The sequence below is a fragment of the Fusarium sambucinum genome, chromosome IV, assembly GCF_050947815.1.
Source record: "Fusarium sambucinum isolate potato_lamoka chromosome IV, whole genome shotgun sequence".
Taxonomy (NCBI): Eukaryota; Fungi; Ascomycota; class Sordariomycetes; order Hypocreales; family Nectriaceae; genus Fusarium; species Fusarium sambucinum.
In genome coordinates, this window is record NC_139291.1 from 8,157,765 (window position 1) to 8,177,044 (window position 19,280).

The window sequence follows — 19,280 nt, forward strand, 5'->3', positions numbered from 1 at the left end:
CGGCCCTATCTGGACAAAACGATGAGGTTCAAAACGCAGCCTTCCTCGTGCTTTCCCCCGAGTTCTTCGAATAAATTCCAGCATGTGAAGAAAAACTCTGAAGACTTTATAGTAAGAAATAGTAGCGTCTTAGAACTGACTTTGTCCAATAGCTGACGATGCATTTTCTAGCATTTTCTAGCATTGTATAGGGTTGTAACTGGCTTGTTTGCAATGATGGGTAGTGGCTGTGTCTATACTTAGGATGGTGAGGTTCAGTGGTGTGCAGATGAAGGATTGGAAAGTTCATCTGGACTTCAAATGAATCACAGCTATAATGTCAGCAAATGTGATGCTGTGATTGGTGGAGTGCGCAGTCACGTGGAAAACTACTCCGTAGGCGTAGGCCAAAAAAGGTCACCGCCTCGTAGATCTTTTAGATGGCGAAATTCAAAGCTTGTGAATCTTTGTTATGCTTTATATTGGAGATAGTATAGGTTGGAAACATATAGACTAAGCTAAACGTTTTATAAATCGGCTTTGCAAAGTCACCGCAATGTTATTCCATTAAATAATTGCTAACCGTTACAGTGTAATCATCTATGTTGTGCAAGTCGTTTATCTAAATGTCTTCCTGGCCCAATTCTTTTTACATTTTGTTAACACAATGGTATTAATTGTGGTATACTTCCGGATATGACATTCTGCAACCAAATCTATAGATAGACTCATACTGTTATCCGCCCTGTTCAACAACCTAGTCCTCTCTATATTCAACCGGTTCAACTACGTTTATGCCTTCTTCGTCGGTTCTGGGAATATATGGTCCCGCATGATACGGCGATTGTCAGTATCAGTGTAATCAACTGTGCAATGAATCCTCTCCTCCGATCCGCTGGTATGCCAGCCGTTGCTAAAAAAAAGATTTGTAAATTAGTAATGGATAATTAGAGTGTTCAAGCTAAACATACACAACAACAGCTCCTGCAGCACCGGGTTGAGCCTTTGTTAGAACCAAGTCTACGATACGTAGCTTCTCGGTCTGGTTCTTCTTCTTGCTGTACATGTTGCTTGGACTGAATACGACGTCTCTCGTGCTTATATGACGATAAATACCGGGAACGTTTGAGGGATCGTAGCCGGATCGCTTGGCAACGACGCCATCCAGGACATGCTTTGTTGCATGGTGGTTTCGTAGTACCGAATTGATTCCACAGATAAGAATTCGTCTTCCAGAAAGAAGTAGCATGTCGGCGAGATACGACGAACAGAGATAGGCTTGGTGAGATCGTTGTGGTAGTCGATGGATCAATACTCTGGGAGATTGAAATCAGCAGGTAGTAGATGAAATGTTGAAGAATTATTCTGGATGTGAAAAAAGACATACTACAAATTAATTGTATATTGCATCAAAGCGTCTGCAGGTCACCGTGATGTCTCATTCACTTGCCAGCAAATTATTTGTTCAACCTGGCTTGAACATCTGGCTGCTTATCGATGGATAACTACTTGCGATGTGAAGGATTGCAGTGACAAAATCAACATGCAATCGTTATATAGTCAGCCATAATAATTACTTATGCGTCAACAAATTCACATTGCGGTACAAGCAGCACAACTATTTACACTTGACACATGCTCTACATTTTACACGGCGAGAACGGTCAATTCGATTGGCCTGTAGTGGTAATGGATAACTGCTTGTGACACTTCAGTTGATAATTGCTGCGTAAGGCAGCCACCCTGTGCTTTTGTGTGTCAATCAGTACATGGCGGCTGGTGCCTGCACGTCCCGTGTTATACCAAACATAGATCTTTCTTAGGCAGAAATGATTCACAATTCTCTTTGTCCCTCCATTCGATGCGCAACCCTCTTCGTCAACTGTCTTCGCGACTCTACGTAGACGTCCAACCTTTCAAAACACAAAGACTTATCAACCCCAGCCATCATTCCATCACGTCACCATATACCATCGACTGCCACGTACTGCCTACCTCAAAATCGACAACAACCTTCAACCGCTCTTGCAACAAGTAGCTCGATAAGACCTATCAGGTACTATAAAAATGAGATGGATGCTTTTCAGTGGTCTATACTTCAGGAACCGAGACTTGGATCGTGTGCGGCGAACGGCAAAATGGATCGTCGCGGAGGCAGAACGAAGGCGGATTCGTCGGGTGGTGATCTGTGGCGACCTTTTGATCAGCCGAACCATGCAGCCCACAAACATTTTGTCCGCATACTATGGCTTCATTAGAGACTTGAGCGATGTCGTCCCACATGTTAATGTTTTGCTCGGCAACCATGATCTACCACACCACCATGGTTATCAGACGACAGCTCTCGAAGCACTCAACATCAAGAGACTCGCCCCACATGTCTCGATTCATGGAGATATCGATCGGCAGGAGTGGGACGGACGACAAGTCTTACTTCTGCCACTTCGCGAAGATAAAAGCGAGCTCACAGGGTCTGTTGCTGCGATTGATCCTGACGAAGCGAGCAAGACGGTTGCGTTTACTGTCCTAGCTTTCAACAATGCCATTCTGCAAAGTTGTACCCCACACACAACGAATTCTATCACCTACCGTGGTCTGACATGCCCGACTCAATTGGCGTCTCTAGTCAGAACATTCACTGGACAATTCGACTATTATCGGACTATCACACAAAACAACATTCAGAGCAATGGAGTTGACCTACGAGGAAGTATCACCTACTTGGGCTCACCCTTGCAGTTGAGCTGGAGAGACCTCAACGACGAGCAACGAGGCGTCGTTGTATTCGATCCTCAGACGCTTCGGCATGAACTACTTATCAACCCGCATGTTGTTAGCTACACATTGGTTGCAGTGGACCGAGTTCTCAACGGTCAGGTCTATCAAGATGCCATCAAGGACAAACATGTCATGCTTCTGGCCAAGCCTGCTCATATCAACTATGTTACAGCGCGGGATTCCCTCTTTTCGCTGGGCGCCCGAAGCATCCGGGATGTAACTCGAATGAACACCAACCAGATGCGGTTGAAAGACCTAGCGTCAACAACTCCCACAAGTGATATTGAAGTGCAATATTCAGAGGAGCCCTTCCAGATTGAGAATAGCCTAACAGAGCCGAGTCACATCGCCTTAAAATCCAACCTATCCGCCCTACCAACAATCAAGGCGCTCGACATTGATGCTGAGGCTCGCGAATATGTCGAAAGCTTAGACCTAGATGCATCTCTTGGTTCACAACGAGATGATCTGGTACGAGCTGGCCAACGTATCATTCAGGCCTCCCGCGCGATCACACACCAAGACGATGGGCTGCAAGTCAACTACGAAGACTTTCTAAACGATTCCTACCACACTCTTGGAACGCGTGCCTCTAATGGTCTGACAGTCGCCAAGAACAATATCTTCGTCGCAGAGCCACGCACCCTCACAATCACCAACTTCCTAGGAGTGCAACATACCATTACTATCCACTTTCGCCATGATCTCCCACGTGGACTTACTTTATTGACCGGCGATAGTGGGTATGGCAAGAGCACGCTTGGGGAGGCTATGGTATGGTGTCAGTTTGGCCGGTGCATACGAAATGGACTGGAGGCCGACGATGTCATCAATGATAGTATAGGCATGAATTGCTCCGTCACGCTAGAATTCACCAACGGATATGCAATCACAAGGTATCGGAGACATCAAGTCCAGGGGAACCGCGTGGTAATTACACTGAATGGTGAACGTCAACCACAGGTTGAACATCCTGATGCACGGACAACACAGGCTGCAGTCAACGAGCTTCTCGGACTCGATTACGAAACGTATGTGAGGACGGTCGTGTTAAGTCGGGAAAGTACAGCCAGCTTTCTAAACCCGACACCGATACAGCGACGAGACCTGATTGAGACTTCACTCGGACTACCGATGTTGGATGAATGGGGACAGATGGCACGACTTCTACTCAAAAACATCGACCTCAAGGCTACTGCAGTTCGTAAGAGTCTGGGGGAAGTCACTAGAGCGATTAATGATAATGAACAGAGGCTTGTAGAGCTAGAGCGACAGCAAGAACGACTTGCTAATGAGGAATCCAACGCCGTTGCATCTTTGGAGTCAATTCGGCGCCAGCACAAGGAAAAGTCTGATAAGATCGAACGGCGTGCTCATAAAGCTAATCTTACTCATGCAAGCCCAGACCCTCGCATTAAAGTCTTCGCCTTCCAGAAACGGATCCGTATCGAACAGGAGACACTTGACCAGCTATGGGCATCTTATGCTGAACTTGATAGGCAAAGATCTGTCGATACTGCTAGATGGGTTGCAGATCTATATGATCGCGTTCGTAACAAGCTCAAAGCCATCATGAGAGCTCCTCCGAGAGACCGACGAAGACTCTTCCATAGCACCTACCGGATTGTGCTCAAGTTCTTGTTGATTGCCATCAGGAACTGTCGTTTCATGTTCACAAGTTCTGAAAGCGCCCACCGACAAGTAATCATGGATAGTCTTGTCCGCGAGGTTGATGAACGCAAATCCCGATTGAAGGCTGTCAAACGCGAGGGGAACCGCGCAATCAATAATGCTCTGACGATGAGCGAAAAGTCATTACGACTTTCCAGACAAGCATGGACACGTGAGGTACGACAGCAAACACATCGCAAGAGACTACAAGAACAAGTCACCATGAAACAAAGCAACGTCGCTGTATACAGGCACTTGGCTGAGGAGGAACGTCAGTCCAAAAGACGTTTGCAGTCAGAACACGAATTACTTCTTAACGATCTACGAGCAATTGCCCGTGACCACGAACTCTTTGAATTTTGGGCTTCTGCGTTATCACAACGTGTGAATAACCCTTCATCTGCCGCCTCAATCAAATCGAAAGAGAAACCAACCATCGGCTTTCGTGACCATATCCTTTTGAAGGCGATATCAGAGCTCAATGTCTTCCTCCCAAAGATCCTTACAGTCATGTACGGCGATGCACAACATTTAAATATGGCAACAGGGATGCTATATTCAATTTTCTGCCCCGATTCTGGGTCTGAGTTTGCTCCATCTGTCCTCAATTCCAAACTTCCACTCAATACGTCCTTGTCGTACGGAAAGCGGTCTGCCTGTGAACGCAAGCGAGTTGACCTGGCGCTCTTTTTCGCATTGTTACACCTTGGGAGAGCCAAAAGTGCACACCACGCACACTACGTTCTTCTTGATGAGGTGTTTGATAACTTGGACAACGCTGATCAGGCGGCTGCCATAAGATGGCTCAGCGTCATGCCAGAGACAGTAATGGGTTGGGTTGTGGTAATTACTCATAGCCAGGTCTTGATAGAGCGAGATCTAGGTCACGATTCAGGGAAGGGACTAGTTGTGCGGGCCAATATGGGACAAGACGGAACGGAATTTTCTGTCAATGGTTGTATAATTGGCAGAGACTGATACGACTCAAGTAAATATGCGTACCATGATAGAATATTCGTCAATTTTGTCATCTTCTAATTGTCAAGGAGTATCTAAACTTTCTTTCCCTTGAATGTTATGACTGTCCCGCTGAAAGCAACTCCCAATTGAATGTAGAGGTGAGAACGTATTGCTAAGAAATTATATAATGAGATCCTCCCAGGTGGCGTAATAAAGGTAGCCGGACCAACGAGATTGTCACCAGATACAATAACAGCGACAGGGCTAATGACAATCGCAAAGAAGATGCATTCTATTAGCTGGGACTTTCTATTCAGTATGACAATGTTCTTTTATATTATTTCCTATTTATCTACTGTGTCCTCAAAGTATTTAATAGTTATACGTGATCTTGTGACTCATGAGAGCACTACTGTCGTGACCGGTAGTTAAAACGCATCTGTTGAACAGCTTAGTATTGGAGGCTTTGGTATTGCATTTTCAGATCGTACAGTATTTAACCGGGCAACGTGAGGCTGTATATAAGGTACATGAACCTTTGCTTCACCATTAGCCCCGATACATGAAGCAGTCCTGCACCAGTGATAATAGTCGCGGCGTTACAATCGGGACGGTTAGTCCTATTCTCAATAGGTTACTAACCAAGTCAGTTTTGTAAATCGTATTTGCAGTGAAGTACTAAGTGATGAATTGAACAACCTTTGAGCTAGTTGATTGGAAAGTACAGAAACAGGATTAATCATAGGAAAAGAAGAATTGAACGGCGTATCGCTGTCAAGTCTACAGTAAACGGCGCTCTGGAATCTATGTATTCACACGATAAGATGGCTTTTTCCTGCATCTCATTGCCATTATTTAGCGTCACATACTACATGTCTGGGCCTAAAACTCGCAAGAGAAACTTGGAAACGAATCTCATCAAGACCGGAGCTCAAGAAACGCGAGCTAGAAAACCGGTCCGATGAGACTGTTGCCATCGCCGCCGCAAGTGCCGAGATCGATGCGAGTTGGAAAGAATACTTGATTGGATATTACCCATCACAGAGTATTTTGCCATTGAAATTTAAGGCAAGTCAACTCGGAAGTTGAAGTAGAAGGTCCTCGGATTGGGCTCATTGTGAAACAAATATCCAACGAAGGCAATTTAGATGACTCGTACCTCCTCAAAAGCTTGACGAACATCGCGAACCTTCTACAGAATTGACGACTGATAGGTAGTGCGCTGTTGAGGCAGGGTTAGACAGAGCATCTCACTCTTCTCAAGATCCTCAGGAAGTGAACGGTTATATTTGGCTTATTGGTCAATAAGCCCACATGACATGGGTAGGTTATCAACAAGGCACTGCCTACCGACTTGATGTGATCCCAATACAATAGTTGGTCAGGCTCTTGGGCGTTGACAGCATACCTCATGCGACAGCAGTTTTCACGTAGGCATCCCACCAGTCAGTACGAGTTTAACAGGCCGGAGGCGATTCATATTTTCGATTCTGTTACAACACGATGCAGACTACATACACAAAATAGGCCAATAGTGACTGATGAATAGATTAGCAGGAATTAACAGACAATAGGGGTCATAGTCCACCTAGAGCTCCCTACTCACCGCAGTCCCTAGTTCAAGGCTGGCCTACGGGACGGAGGCATGGAGATTGAAACTCGGTCAATTGCTCTTCACCACCAAGGGGTGTTTTATTTTTTATTTTATTTTTATTAATTTCTATACTTTACTAGCAAATATAAGTAAATATAAGTCTAAGCCTCTTAATAACTTTAATATTTAATAAAATATTTATATAAATTAAAAACTTATTATTTTAAAATAAGATTTTCTTAATAATTAAATTTCCTATTAAGAATATATATAACTATTAAAGTAATAATTAAACTTTATAGTAAGGGTTATATAAAAGAAGCTTTTAAGCTATATATATAATAGCTATTTCTTTTTTTTATAATTATTAATCTATTAAAATTATATTAATATTAATATACTTTAAAGAAAAGTTAATATAATTAAAATAAAAATAATTAATATACTTATTTATATAGTTAATTAATTATAATTTTTTCCTTTTAATTTATAGTATTAATTATATTATAGATATAATATATTTACTCTTTAGTTATTTAACTAGATTATATATACTATTAAAGCTTAATAGAAAAAATAGATTTTTATTATAATAATAATTATAACCTTAAGCCTAAGGCTATTAAGGCTATTATAATATTATTATTAAAAGATTTTAATCTTATAAAAGAGGCCTTTTTAATAGGCTAGGATTTTAACCCTTTTAACTATAATAATATTATTAGGCTACTTGCCTTTAATTATTAAATTCTTTTATTTAAAGAAAAAGAGTTTAATAAGGAAAAAGAGGCTAAGAGATATTATCTTTATAAAGAGCTAGATGCCTTAATAAGGCTATATAAAAAGCTAGAGTTAAGTAAGGAATTAAAGGCTAAAGAGAAAGATTTCTTTATAGCTATAGATATAGGGTATATCTAATAGTAGCTAATTTACCTAATAAGGCAAATTACTTATATTATTAATATCTTTAATTAAAAGGTTAAGGTTATTAATATAAGACTATAAAGGTATTATATATAAAGGTAATTAGAAAATAAGGTAGAATTAAAGGTTAATAGGTTTTATTAAGGTAATTTATAATATTAAATTAAAATAAGGCTAAATCTAAAGGCTAAATTTATATAATTAATTTAAATTATATATAAACTTATTATTTTAATTTACTCTACCTTAAAGAATAATAAAGTATCTTTAATTATATCTTTAACTAGGGAACCCTTTTAATTATAATAATACTATTAGGCTAGTTGCCTTTAATTATTAAATTCTTTTATTTTTATTAAAGGAAAAAGAGTTTAATAAGAAAGAAAAAGCTAAGAAATATTATCTTTATAAAGAGCTAGGTGCCTTAATAAGGCTATATAAAAAGCTAGAGTTAAGTAAGGAACTAGAGGCTAAAGAAGAAAATTTCCTTATAGCTATAGATATAAGGTATATTTAATAGTAACTAATTTACCTAATAAGATAAGTTATTTATATTATTAATATCTTTAATTAAAGGGTTAAGGTTATTAATATAAAACTATAAAAGTACTATATATAGAGATAACTAGAAAATAGGGGTTTTATTAGGGTAATTTATAATATTAAATTAAAGCAGGGCTAAATTTAAAGGCTAAATTTATATAATTAATCTAGATTATATATAGACTTATTATCTTAATTTACCCTACCCTAGAGAATAATAAAGTATCTTTAACTGTATCTTTAACTGGGGAAGGGGTATTTTATATTGTGTCCCGGACAGCGAAGTGGTATTTAGAGTAAAGCTATAAAGTCTCTGCAAAGACTAAAACCAGCCTCGGACAGTTCATTAGAATCATCTCTTCTGTCTATTATATGTTATCCCGCTCGGTAACAACTACGGATGAAGACGAGTCAAGGATCCTTCAACCACACCATTTTGATGTAATAAGACCGGAGTATATGCATTTGAATTTCCACCTCAACCCCGCGACTCATCCATAATAGATCTAATGACAGCCGAAAAGGACTTTGAAGGTCGATCTAATCCTTATTATGCCAGTGAAGTAGGTATGGCACTGTATTCCCGAAAAGCAGAGATAGGGCAATGTGATTTGAAGCTATGAATACAGGTTGAGTTCTATAGTAATATCGTGTCTGAACATGTAGTTCTTTTTCTGCTGAGTAGAGACGTGACATCTTTACGTCTGAATGCGGGACTGGCAGTTAAAAGCGAGTATCCAGCCAACAAAAACCTCAACGCATAACTTGGCCTGGATATTTCGAACAGGAAAAACGACACACGACCGGCTTGATTGACAGTCTGGGTGAAGAGTAAAAACACCTTATGACAACGGACGAAGACTCTGTTGATCTCAGCACTGTGGGACGTATCCTCGTCATCGACATAGCCTATTGTAGTAAGACACAGAGAACTGTTGCTTTTTAATAAGAACCATATAAGTTACCACGTCTCAGGCGGTTCTCGGTAATCTATCTAGGGCACAACCATCCCCACAGTACTTATCTGTCTTGCACGTCATGACTCCCATCAAAATCCCACGACCCTCTGACGACACGATTAGCGGAAGGTTAAGTGATAATCTGTTCAAAAAAAGAACTCAGCTGATAAACAAACATCTGGGCAATCATGCCAAACCTTATTCGTGCATGCACCACGGTATAGACCCGAAGGCATATTATTCTTGGGATCCCAATACAAGTTATTTGGCCAGCAATAATGGCCTTTGTCACAACAGGTTGAGGAAGTCGTGCCGTTGCCACATGGCTTAAAGCCAGGACTGGCCTCAGTGCCGCCAGGAAAGTAACAGGTTTGAGCAAGGATCCATGGGCAGAAAAGGAGCAGGAGAAAAGGCTTGGTAACATTCATCATTAGATGAATGCGTCCGTGAAACGAATTCTGGAACAATAATAGATCAGGTGCCACGAATACTAATTGATGAAGCGTGTAGAAAAGCCGCAACACTTAGAAGGGGAAGTGAATGTGACGCCATGATGCGAGAAGTACAAGGGACACTGGTTTTATGCCTAACCGTTGACTGTTGGAATGACGTACAATTACAAGAGAAAACAAGACACAGTGCAGAAGGAGACAAAAGTACATACTCAGCCTTGGTGTGGGCGGCCATTTCATTCGTCAATGGTATTCTAGTCATAGAGCCAGCCTCCTCGTCTATAGAATCAGGTGTTAAGATCTCTATTACACGAAGTAGATTAATAATAATATAAATAACTAAGATTAAGGCAAGACCATTTTAAGTAAATACTCAAATTAAATTAAGGGGGATATAGTGCACTACTATTAATAAAGATTAAATAGCTAAATAAAAATATAAAGACTAAATTAACTAGAGATAGAGATAATATTATTATATTATTGCAATTATATGCTTTATATATTATACTATAACTATTAGGATTATTATTTTTATACTTCTTAAGCTTTTACCTAGGCCTTTTTAATTTCTTTTAGGTTTTTAATAAAGATTAATCTATTTATATAAATTAAATTTTTAATAATAATTAAATCTAAAGTTCTCTTAAAATAAGGTTTCTTTTATAATATAACTCTTTTAATATAAACCTTATAATAAAGGCTATAATTTATAAAAAAAGCTTTTATTATATTAAAAATAATAATAATTTCTTCTTCTTATAACTTTAATTAATTAATAAGCTAATAATATATTATTTAATTAAATAAAATTAATTATTAATTAATTAATCCTAGTTTATATTTTATTATATATAATTAACTTATTATAATTTTTATATATAATATTAATTATTATTATTAAGTTAAAGGCTATTAATTTTAATTATTACTTTAATAGCTTATATTTTAATATATTTAAAATTATAATTAAATATAATAAAAATATTAAATTATATATAAAGATAATAAATCTCTATATAATAAAAAAAAGAAATATCTTTATAAAAATTAAGCTAATAGCCTTTACTTATAAATTAAATTTTCTAATTTTATATAAAAATAATAAGAAAAAAAGGCTAAAGGAAATATAATAACTTAAAAAGGTTATTTTAAAGAAAAAGGTTAAATTATTTAAATAATAAAATAAATTCCTTAAAGTATTTAATAAGCTAACTATTTTATATAATAAGTAGTTTAATTAATTAAAGAGATAAGTTATTTTTTTTATAATCCTTAAGCTTTTACTTAAGCCTTTTTAATTTTCTCTAGGTTTTTAATAAAGGTTAATCTATTTATATAAATTAAATTTTTAATAATAATTAAATCTAAAGTTCTCTTAAAATAAGGTTTCTTCTATAATATAACTTTTTTAATATAAACCTTATAATAGAGGTTATAAAGGAAGCTTTTATTATACTAAAGATAATAATAACTTCTTCCTTTTATAACTTTAATTAATATTATCTAATTAAATAAGATTAAAGTTAATTAATCCTAGTCTCTTATTATATATAGTTAACTTATTATAGTTCTTATATATAATATTAATTATTATTAAGCTAAAGGCTATTAGTCCTAATTATTATTTTAATAGCTTATATTCTAATATAATTAAAACTATAATTAATTATAATAAAAATACTAAGCTATATATAGAGATAATAAACCTCTATATAATAAAAAAAAGGAATATTTTTATAAAGATTAAGCTAATAGCCTTTATTTATAAATTAAATCTCTTAATTTTATATAAAAAGAATAAATAAAAAGAAAAGAAAAAGAGAATTAAAATAAGAAAAAAGCTAAAAGAAATATAATAGCTTAAAAAGGTTATTTTAAAGGAAAAAGTTAAACTATTTAAATAGTAAAATAAGTTCCTTAAGGCATTTAATAAGACTATTTTATATAATAAGTAGTTTAATTAGTTAAAGAGGCAGGTAATAATAGCAGCTAAAGCCTTTAAGTTATAGAGACTATATTAGTTATAGCTTAAGACTATAAGTATATAACTAAAAGAAGTCTAGATAAAAAAGCCTAAAGCTAAAGGCTATCTTAATATAGATTATCTAGTTAATTAACTAAATAATATTACTTCTATTATAAGAGATTTATAATATTATTAACTAGGGAAAGAGATAGGTAATAATAGCAGCTAAAGCCTTTAAGTTATAAGGATAAGGTATTAAACTTACTGAAAGAAGTCTAAATAAAGAAGCCTAAAGCTAAAGGCTTAGTGCAGATTATCTAGTTAATTAACTAAATAATATTACTTCTATTATAAGAGATTTATAATATTATTAACTAGGGATAACTATTAGGATAATCTATAACTTCTTGTAAATCTATATATCACCGGTTATATTGCATATAATAAATACAATAGATAGTATATAATCTATCCTTGTAGCTCATGTAAAGTCCTTGACTGAATAGCCCTTGCATCTAACTCCGCTAATACACTCCCAGGGCCGGCGTTAGCTTCTGCAATTAAAGGGTTAAAAACCGCAGTTCGTTTATTCCTCTTACCACCGGCCTTATTGTCTATGTCGGATTTTCTCTTCATCCGTTCCCTTATTATTGCTTTTTTGCGGCGGAATAACCACCAGTGGAGTCCCAGGAGGCTGGCAATAAGAACAGCTCCCTCCACGACGCCACCAGTTATTGCGCCAATGGGAGGCTTGGGACGATGAACGCGCGGAATATCTTCCAGTGTGAATCTTTTTGCATATTCGCAGCAGTTCCTGTCTCCCTTGACACTTTGGCAGCAGTACTCATCGCTGTTATTCCCGCACCGTGAAGGTTTCTGGAATCGTCTTCTTCCGTCTTTGGATATAATTAGCAAAACATTAATTAATCGTTGTATTGATGCACTTACGCCATAAACAGATATCTGGGCAATCATACCATTTTTCATTTGTACAGGCACCCCGGTACATGTATTCCGTCCCATTGGCATCGTGCCAACACAAACCATTCTCTAGACATCTATCGCCATAGTCTGAATTGCAACAGGTCGAGTAAGCTGTAACGTTGGAGCTACACGGACTGTAATCGCTACCCACGTCGTAACCTTTTCCTTGAGAAAACTGGTAATAACAAGTGTCGGCGAGAGCCCATCTCAATAAAGTGAACAGGAAGTAGCAATGGTTAAACTTCATTATTCGAAGGACTCTGATCTGAAATAGTATCGGCGGACCAGAATATGTACAAGAGGAGTGAAGGAGTCTCGAATGGAATTGGGAACGTGTTCTGAAAGGTAAAGATAAGAAGCGAAAATTGTCAAGCTTAATCTGTCATGGGAGGGAGACGAAGGACGCAAGTTCTTATGTCCGACCAGAAACGACTGGGCTGACGTCAAATATGAAACACATCAAGAGACAGTCCAACGAGAGTACTTCAGTTACATTTTACATGGCTATTTCACAGGTCCATGCGACTCTGAGTGTAGTGTCAGCAAATAGAAAATCACTATTGAGAAGACAATGAGGTAAAGATCGTCGTCTCCCATCTCAGCGGCTCATAATGCCAGAAGGGGACACTTTTAGCCCCCAAATCCTGATGCGCAAACAACAAATACGAAATTAACATTGGGGGCTAAGGCTGTACTGGATTAGGAGTCCTGATTAGTTTTGTTATTGTCATCGTGCCGGCAATCATGATCCAAATTACTTTCAAATGGTCATGTCTCAGCTATGGTATGTGCCAATTACCCTCTCGACCTAGTGCCAGACATGACTTTCCCGTGACTCTGAGTCCTTCCTGTCTTCATGACACGGCATAACTGATAGAATAATAGATCGGCATTCAAAAATGGCAACTCAACCTGTGGTTCCTTAAGAGCAGTAACTGCATTGACTTCAGGGACGTTTCGATTAATACCCCAAGCCGACTCATCTATGATACAAGAACAGATTATTAACGTGTGGATACAATGTTTCAATGGATTGATGGAAAATACAAGTTTAATATAAATAGAGGAAGATATTGTTATTTATGCTATCATGTGATAGATCACGTGCTGTCATGCGTGATACCCGTCACGTTCAAGACTCAATAACTCTACAAACACGAACGCTCTTCTCAGGATATGCAGTAATCAAATCCAAGGATGTTAACATATCACTGAGGTCAGGCTGAAAAGGCAAGAGTAGTACAAGAATTGTTATGTAAATTGAAGACAGTCTAGCTGTCACGAAGTATATACACGAACTATCATCCTTACCACTTGGGCTTCTGGAAAGCCTTCTCAGTCAACTTAACAACAAAAGCACCACGCTCAATAGTGTTGATGAAGATGTAACCTGACTTGAAGAAAGCATAAGAAGACCAAGTTCCAACAAACGCAACACTACCACCACCTTGAAGAGCATCATCCTCAGGGTAAATGTCAAACCAAGCAGCTTCGTAGACACCAGCTCCAGTGGGGTCAGAAGGAATAGATCGACCATCGAGAACGCGAAGACCGGCACCGTAGTGAGATTGGTAGATGTAGCTGTCCTTGACGTACTGGTTGTGGTCGATGGACTTGGTGGGATGCTTGAAAAGACCGGTTTGCTTGGGGTTTTCGAGATCGCGGATGTCCCAGATGAAAGTAACGGGGAAGCCATCAGCTCCTGGACCGGCACCGTCCCGCTCATCGAGTTCGTCGTCCAAGACAAGGAACTCTTGGTTCTGTGTGTCGAGAACCCAACCCTGATGAGTGTAGGAAGCGCCCTCGTAGGAGATACGAGAGATGATGTTGGTGACATTAGCCTTGTCAGTGACATCGTAAATGGTGAGAGTGTCCTCGTTGTAACCGTAGCAGATGTCACGTCCTTGGTAACGCTTATCAGGTCCACGGTAGACAATGCACTGCGCATCGTGGACATATCCATCACCCTTGGCGCAACCAAGAGACTTGGGGTTGGAAGGATCAGTAAGATCAAAGAAGTTGAGACCAGAAGCACAGTTCTTGTCATCTCGGGGCTGAGCACCAACAGCAACAGCATACTTGAGCTCCTCGTTGACAACAACGTTGTGAGCGCGACCAACGGGGAGAAGGGCGTTGAAGTGACTGGTGAGGTCCTTCTTGGCATCGAAGACGACGGGCTTCTTGGGGTCGATCTTCAAGAGCTTGGTGAGGTCGAAGATCTGAATGCCATGGCCGACGGCTTCAGATCCGATGATGACGTAGTTCTTGTAAGTTCGGATCTCTCGCCATTGGGATGGTACAGAGTATTGAGGGAGACGACCGAGGTAGACGAGTTGACCCTTCTTGGTGATCTCGGCGAAGGCGGTTCCGTCGTATTGACCGATGGCGACGAATTCACGGCCGTTGTCAGAGGTCCATCCCCAGGAGGATGAGCCTCGACCTCCAGTGCTACCAAGATCGGCGTGGCTGAGGAAAGAGTAGAGGTCGGTCTAGAGAACAGTCAGCGATTGGGAGACAGTGAGAATTTGGAAGTGACTGACGTTGTGGCAGGCAAAGGTGTTTGCGGCATCACCCTTGATAGCCTCAGCGAAACCTCGAACACACTTGGTGTAGCCAAGCGTGGGGTACTGCTCGCTAGCGAAAGCACCAGCGGCCTCTTGCTTCTCCCACACAGCCTAGAGAATGTTAGCCGATACATTACACATACATCGTGTGGGTGGACATACCTGCTTGCTGGCCATGAGCTTGTTGTGCACTATTCCAGTGTCATAGAGTCTTTGAGCCTTGTCCTCGTTGACCTTGATCTCCTTGGCCTGAGCATAGGAGCCAAAGGCGGCGAGAGTGCCGAAAAGAACAGTAGACTTGACCATGGTGAAGAAAGACCAGGAGGGAGTGATTGTAAGAAATGAAGAGGATGGAGTGGGGTATCGAGGTAGAAGCTCATGGAGGAGGGTTGTCCATTTTATCCTTGACGAGCCGCACGTTCAATCGCGGGAATCTTGGTCATACCGACCTTGATAGATCTCCATCTCTCCCGAGTAGTGTCGTCCATGGTACCTTACTCTTTGGGCCTCTAGCCGAGGAGTTCGCGCTTGGAGATCTACACGAAGGACCAATAAGCTATTGAGTAGGGTTACAATCCGTTCATTGTTTATTCTTGGCGACGGTGACGACATTTTCTTGTCTGCCGGATTGACCCCAGATTCGGAAGGTGAAATGGCAGGGGTTCGTCTTCTTATCAGAGCCTATTTGCGGTTGACAAATTTAGAAACGACCAAGATAACACGGACAACAGAGAATGCGACCCAAGACCAATGGTGAACGGCTCAAATGGGAATATTGGTACTTGGCTGATGGAGCAAAAGCGACTGGCGAAAAAAAGTTCCGGTCGCTGTGACTCCAAGAGAGAATGTCTCACAAAAGTGCTATCAAAACAGCAACGCGATAACGTTCAATTGGACAAAACGGTGTCTTGGGCTTCGCAGAGTCACAATCAACGTGGAATTGATCAAGCGACCGATACCAAACCAAAAGTGGTAGGTGAATTGAGTTAAGCTTATTGGCTACCCGCTCTCCAATTACTGCGTTGAGACAATTCGCCGATAATCTTATCGGGAAGCTTAAAGGCGCAATACGACACTGAGAGACTTGGCATTGCAAAAGGTCTTGGATTGATTGGATGGAAAATAATTGCCAATGCCGAGTCCGTCTTGTGTTAAGGAACCTCTGTTTAAATATACATCATTTGACGTTGGTGCGTGCCCCAACTCGAAAAGCACGCGACTACCCCTGACGATCTGAATGATAATACCGTCTAGTAAATGTACCTGAATCCTGATTCCCTCAATTGTGAACCAGTAGTCTTGCCGCTCTCTTCCGTAATGGCATTTGCTTCGGCCTCGGCTTTGTCCAACTTCTTGTTCTCCCATTTGTGGACATAACGTAGCATGAGAGCCAGCAACGCGACAAGAACACAAATGGCAGTGTTGGCGCTACCACCTGGAATGTACTGTGGACCATCGCTGCTGGGGTACATGTATGACCCGTAAATACTGGCCGTGTTACCAATCATGTTGCAGATGGCAATTGTGGCTGAGCGCTTAACGAGAGGGCGGGGAAAAGAATTTGCGACCCATGAGACAATGATTTGGTCTGTAGGGTAATGTCAGTAACTAAATTGAATAGAGGTGATTGAACTTACATGAAGACACGGCACCCATTGGCATGAGGAACATGGCAAAGAACCGCGCACCGACTACTGTCGTGGCTGTCGCGATCGCATTACCAATTGCTGCGACAAGCATGAGGCAAATAATGTGTAGCGATCGGTCATTTGTTTTGGCAGAGCTCAAAGTGACACAAACCGACAAGAGGAATGTCGCAAACTAGTCGCATCAATTAGCCATGTCTTGGATAGAAAGCGGAGCCAATTACTTACCCAAGCTGGAGCTGTGAGCCACAGCGTGACAATTTTCCCGTACCCCAGTGTCCCCACAATTGTCGGAAAAAAATACTGGAATGTCTGAGAGATGAGACTGACGTGTTGGAGAAGCACAAAGAGATAAAGACGATAATCTCGCACAGCCATCTTGACACCATCCCAAACTGTATTTTCACCATAAGCATCGACTTCATTGATGTCTTGAGCCAATCGCCATGCTGCGAATGCACGCTCTTCTTCGGTCAACCATTTTGTAGTGTGGGGATAATTGGGAAGGATGAACATGGCAATCAGGGAAAAGCCGATGGCTGCGACACCTTCCTATCAATCATCGCGTCAGTAAAACTTCCTCAATTGACCGATAACAAGACTTACAATGATGAATAACCATCTCCAACCTGCTTTTCCATGCGCGCCATCCATATCGCCCAAGATAGCCGCGCCAAGAACACCACCAAACATATTCGCAAGCGCATTCCCGGAATAAAGCCATGCGATTCTTCGAGTAAGCTCAGCACGCGTATACCAAGAACTCATCAAAAACACTGCACCCGGAAAGAACGGCGCCTCCACAAATCCAAGAAAGAATCGGATAACAACCAGATGTGTAAACGTTTGCGCGCCAGCATTGCACGTCGATACAACGCCCCAAAGACAGCACGAAGCACTCAGATACAGCGAAGGTCGCAAACGTGTAAGAATCAGGTTCGAGGGTAATTGCATGAGTAGGTATCCGACGAAGAAGATAGATGTCGCAAGATTAAAGTCTGTGCCTGACATTCCCAAGTCTTCTTCGAGGGAACCTTGTCGGGCTTGGGCGAGGTTGGAGCGATCGAGGAAGTTGAGGAGGTACATGATCACGAGAGTGGGCATGAGACGTGTGTCGACTTTTCGGAGGAGTTTCTTTTCGAAGCCTTGTCGCCATTCTTCGGTTTGAGAGGGGAAGTCGAAGTTGTTGAGATTCTGCTCTTGTCCCGCTGGGGAGGGGTCACCTTCGTCCATTTGGACGGATGGCTTGGCGTTGTCCATGTTGAAGTGTAAAGTTGACAATGGGGATCGTGTTGGTAGATGCCGCAACTACGTCGTTGTTGATGAAAGGATGAGAAATGCCAAGTAGGACAAGAAAGTCAATCATTCAGGTCTATTCCCCTCTCAAATCATATTTAAACAAAAAGCAAGCCACTTCCACTCACGTCACGCAGCATGAATGAGGAGAAACGGCAAACACGGCAGTAGCCTCGGTATTGAAATGCGCCGAGTCTCCAACAAAGCAAGTCATTCAATTCGTCAACAGCTCGAAATGTAACATGAACAGGTCCGTCGGACCAAAGGCGAGCAAGATCATCAAGTTGGGAATGCTGATCTTCCCCCGCAATGGGTATCGTTTACCCCGCGTTGCGATGGTGTATGGGGTAATTGGGCAGGGTCTATGACTCAAGAATGAGAATTGACTTCATCCGCTGGGAGGTGAGTGGTTGAGAAAACATGCTTATTGGAAAGGTTGGGAGATGGATGCGACTTCCGAAAATTGGACAACGTTGTCATTGTTTTCGGGTACTTGTCCGGGTTTGTTCTTGTTGATGAAGACAAGCCATCGCTGAGGGACCCTGGCGAGTATCTCCACAACGGCTGTCTGATATCTGGGGTAACAATCCTTAGCGTGGTGAGTTTAATGAGACTTGTCCATATAATTATCCGAATGCGGAAAACCTCACATGAGTGATGTAACATTGTGAAGTCCAACATGGTCCGATGAACAACAAAAAGGTTGGCCTCGGAGCACTCGGGCATATAACAAGAAACCTCAATGCGCAATCCGAAGAACAAAAATGGCTAGGCTGAAATATCTACACGGAGTGTAATGCACCTTGTCTGGATATCTCTTTGAACCCATGTTGACAGCTGTGACACACATTCTCATCAATGGCACGTTAATCAGGCGGATAGTTAAATCTTCTGATGACTCATTTGCAACTACTTAACTGAAAATCGACGATAAAGTCCTTCACCCCAGATTTCCTACATG

The 19,280-nt window shown here is 40.6% G+C and overlaps 4 protein-coding genes across 4 annotated transcripts; 1 reads left to right on the forward strand and 3 right to left on the reverse strand.

The window, feature by feature from the left end:
• Positions 1–771: 771 nt before the first annotated feature.
• Positions 772–1,228, reverse strand: FSST1_002628 (uncharacterized protein; the record flags this gene model as incomplete). The annotated part of the gene is made up of 2 exons (XM_083228635.1): positions 772–892; positions 951–1,228. The coding sequence occupies 2 exons, from the start codon at positions 1,226–1,228 to the stop codon at positions 772–774; spliced, it is 399 nt and encodes a 132-aa protein (XP_083092810.1).
• An 818-nt stretch (positions 1,229–2,046) lies between these two features.
• FSST1_002629 (uncharacterized protein) lies at positions 2,047–5,406 on the forward strand (the record flags this gene model as incomplete). Its single annotated transcript, XM_083228637.1, has 1 exon — positions 2,047–5,406. The coding sequence occupies one exon, from the start codon at positions 2,047–2,049 to the stop codon at positions 5,404–5,406; it is 3,360 nt and encodes a 1,119-aa protein (XP_083092811.1).
• Positions 5,407–14,120: 8,714 nt separating this feature from the next.
• FSST1_002630 (uncharacterized protein) lies at positions 14,121–15,683 on the reverse strand (the record flags this gene model as incomplete). The annotated part of the gene is made up of 3 exons (XM_083228638.1): positions 14,121–15,302; positions 15,354–15,488; positions 15,540–15,683. The coding sequence occupies 3 exons, from the start codon at positions 15,681–15,683 to the stop codon at positions 14,121–14,123; spliced, it is 1,461 nt and encodes a 486-aa protein (XP_083092812.1).
• Positions 15,684–16,627: 944 nt separating this feature from the next.
• Positions 16,628–18,283, reverse strand: FSST1_002631 (major facilitator superfamily domain-containing protein; the record flags this gene model as incomplete). Its single annotated transcript, XM_083228639.1, has 4 exons — positions 16,628–16,965; positions 17,015–17,198; positions 17,252–17,575; positions 17,630–18,283. The coding sequence occupies 4 exons, from the start codon at positions 18,281–18,283 to the stop codon at positions 16,628–16,630; spliced, it is 1,500 nt and encodes a 499-aa protein (XP_083092813.1).
• Positions 18,284–19,280: the final 997 nt, after the last annotated feature.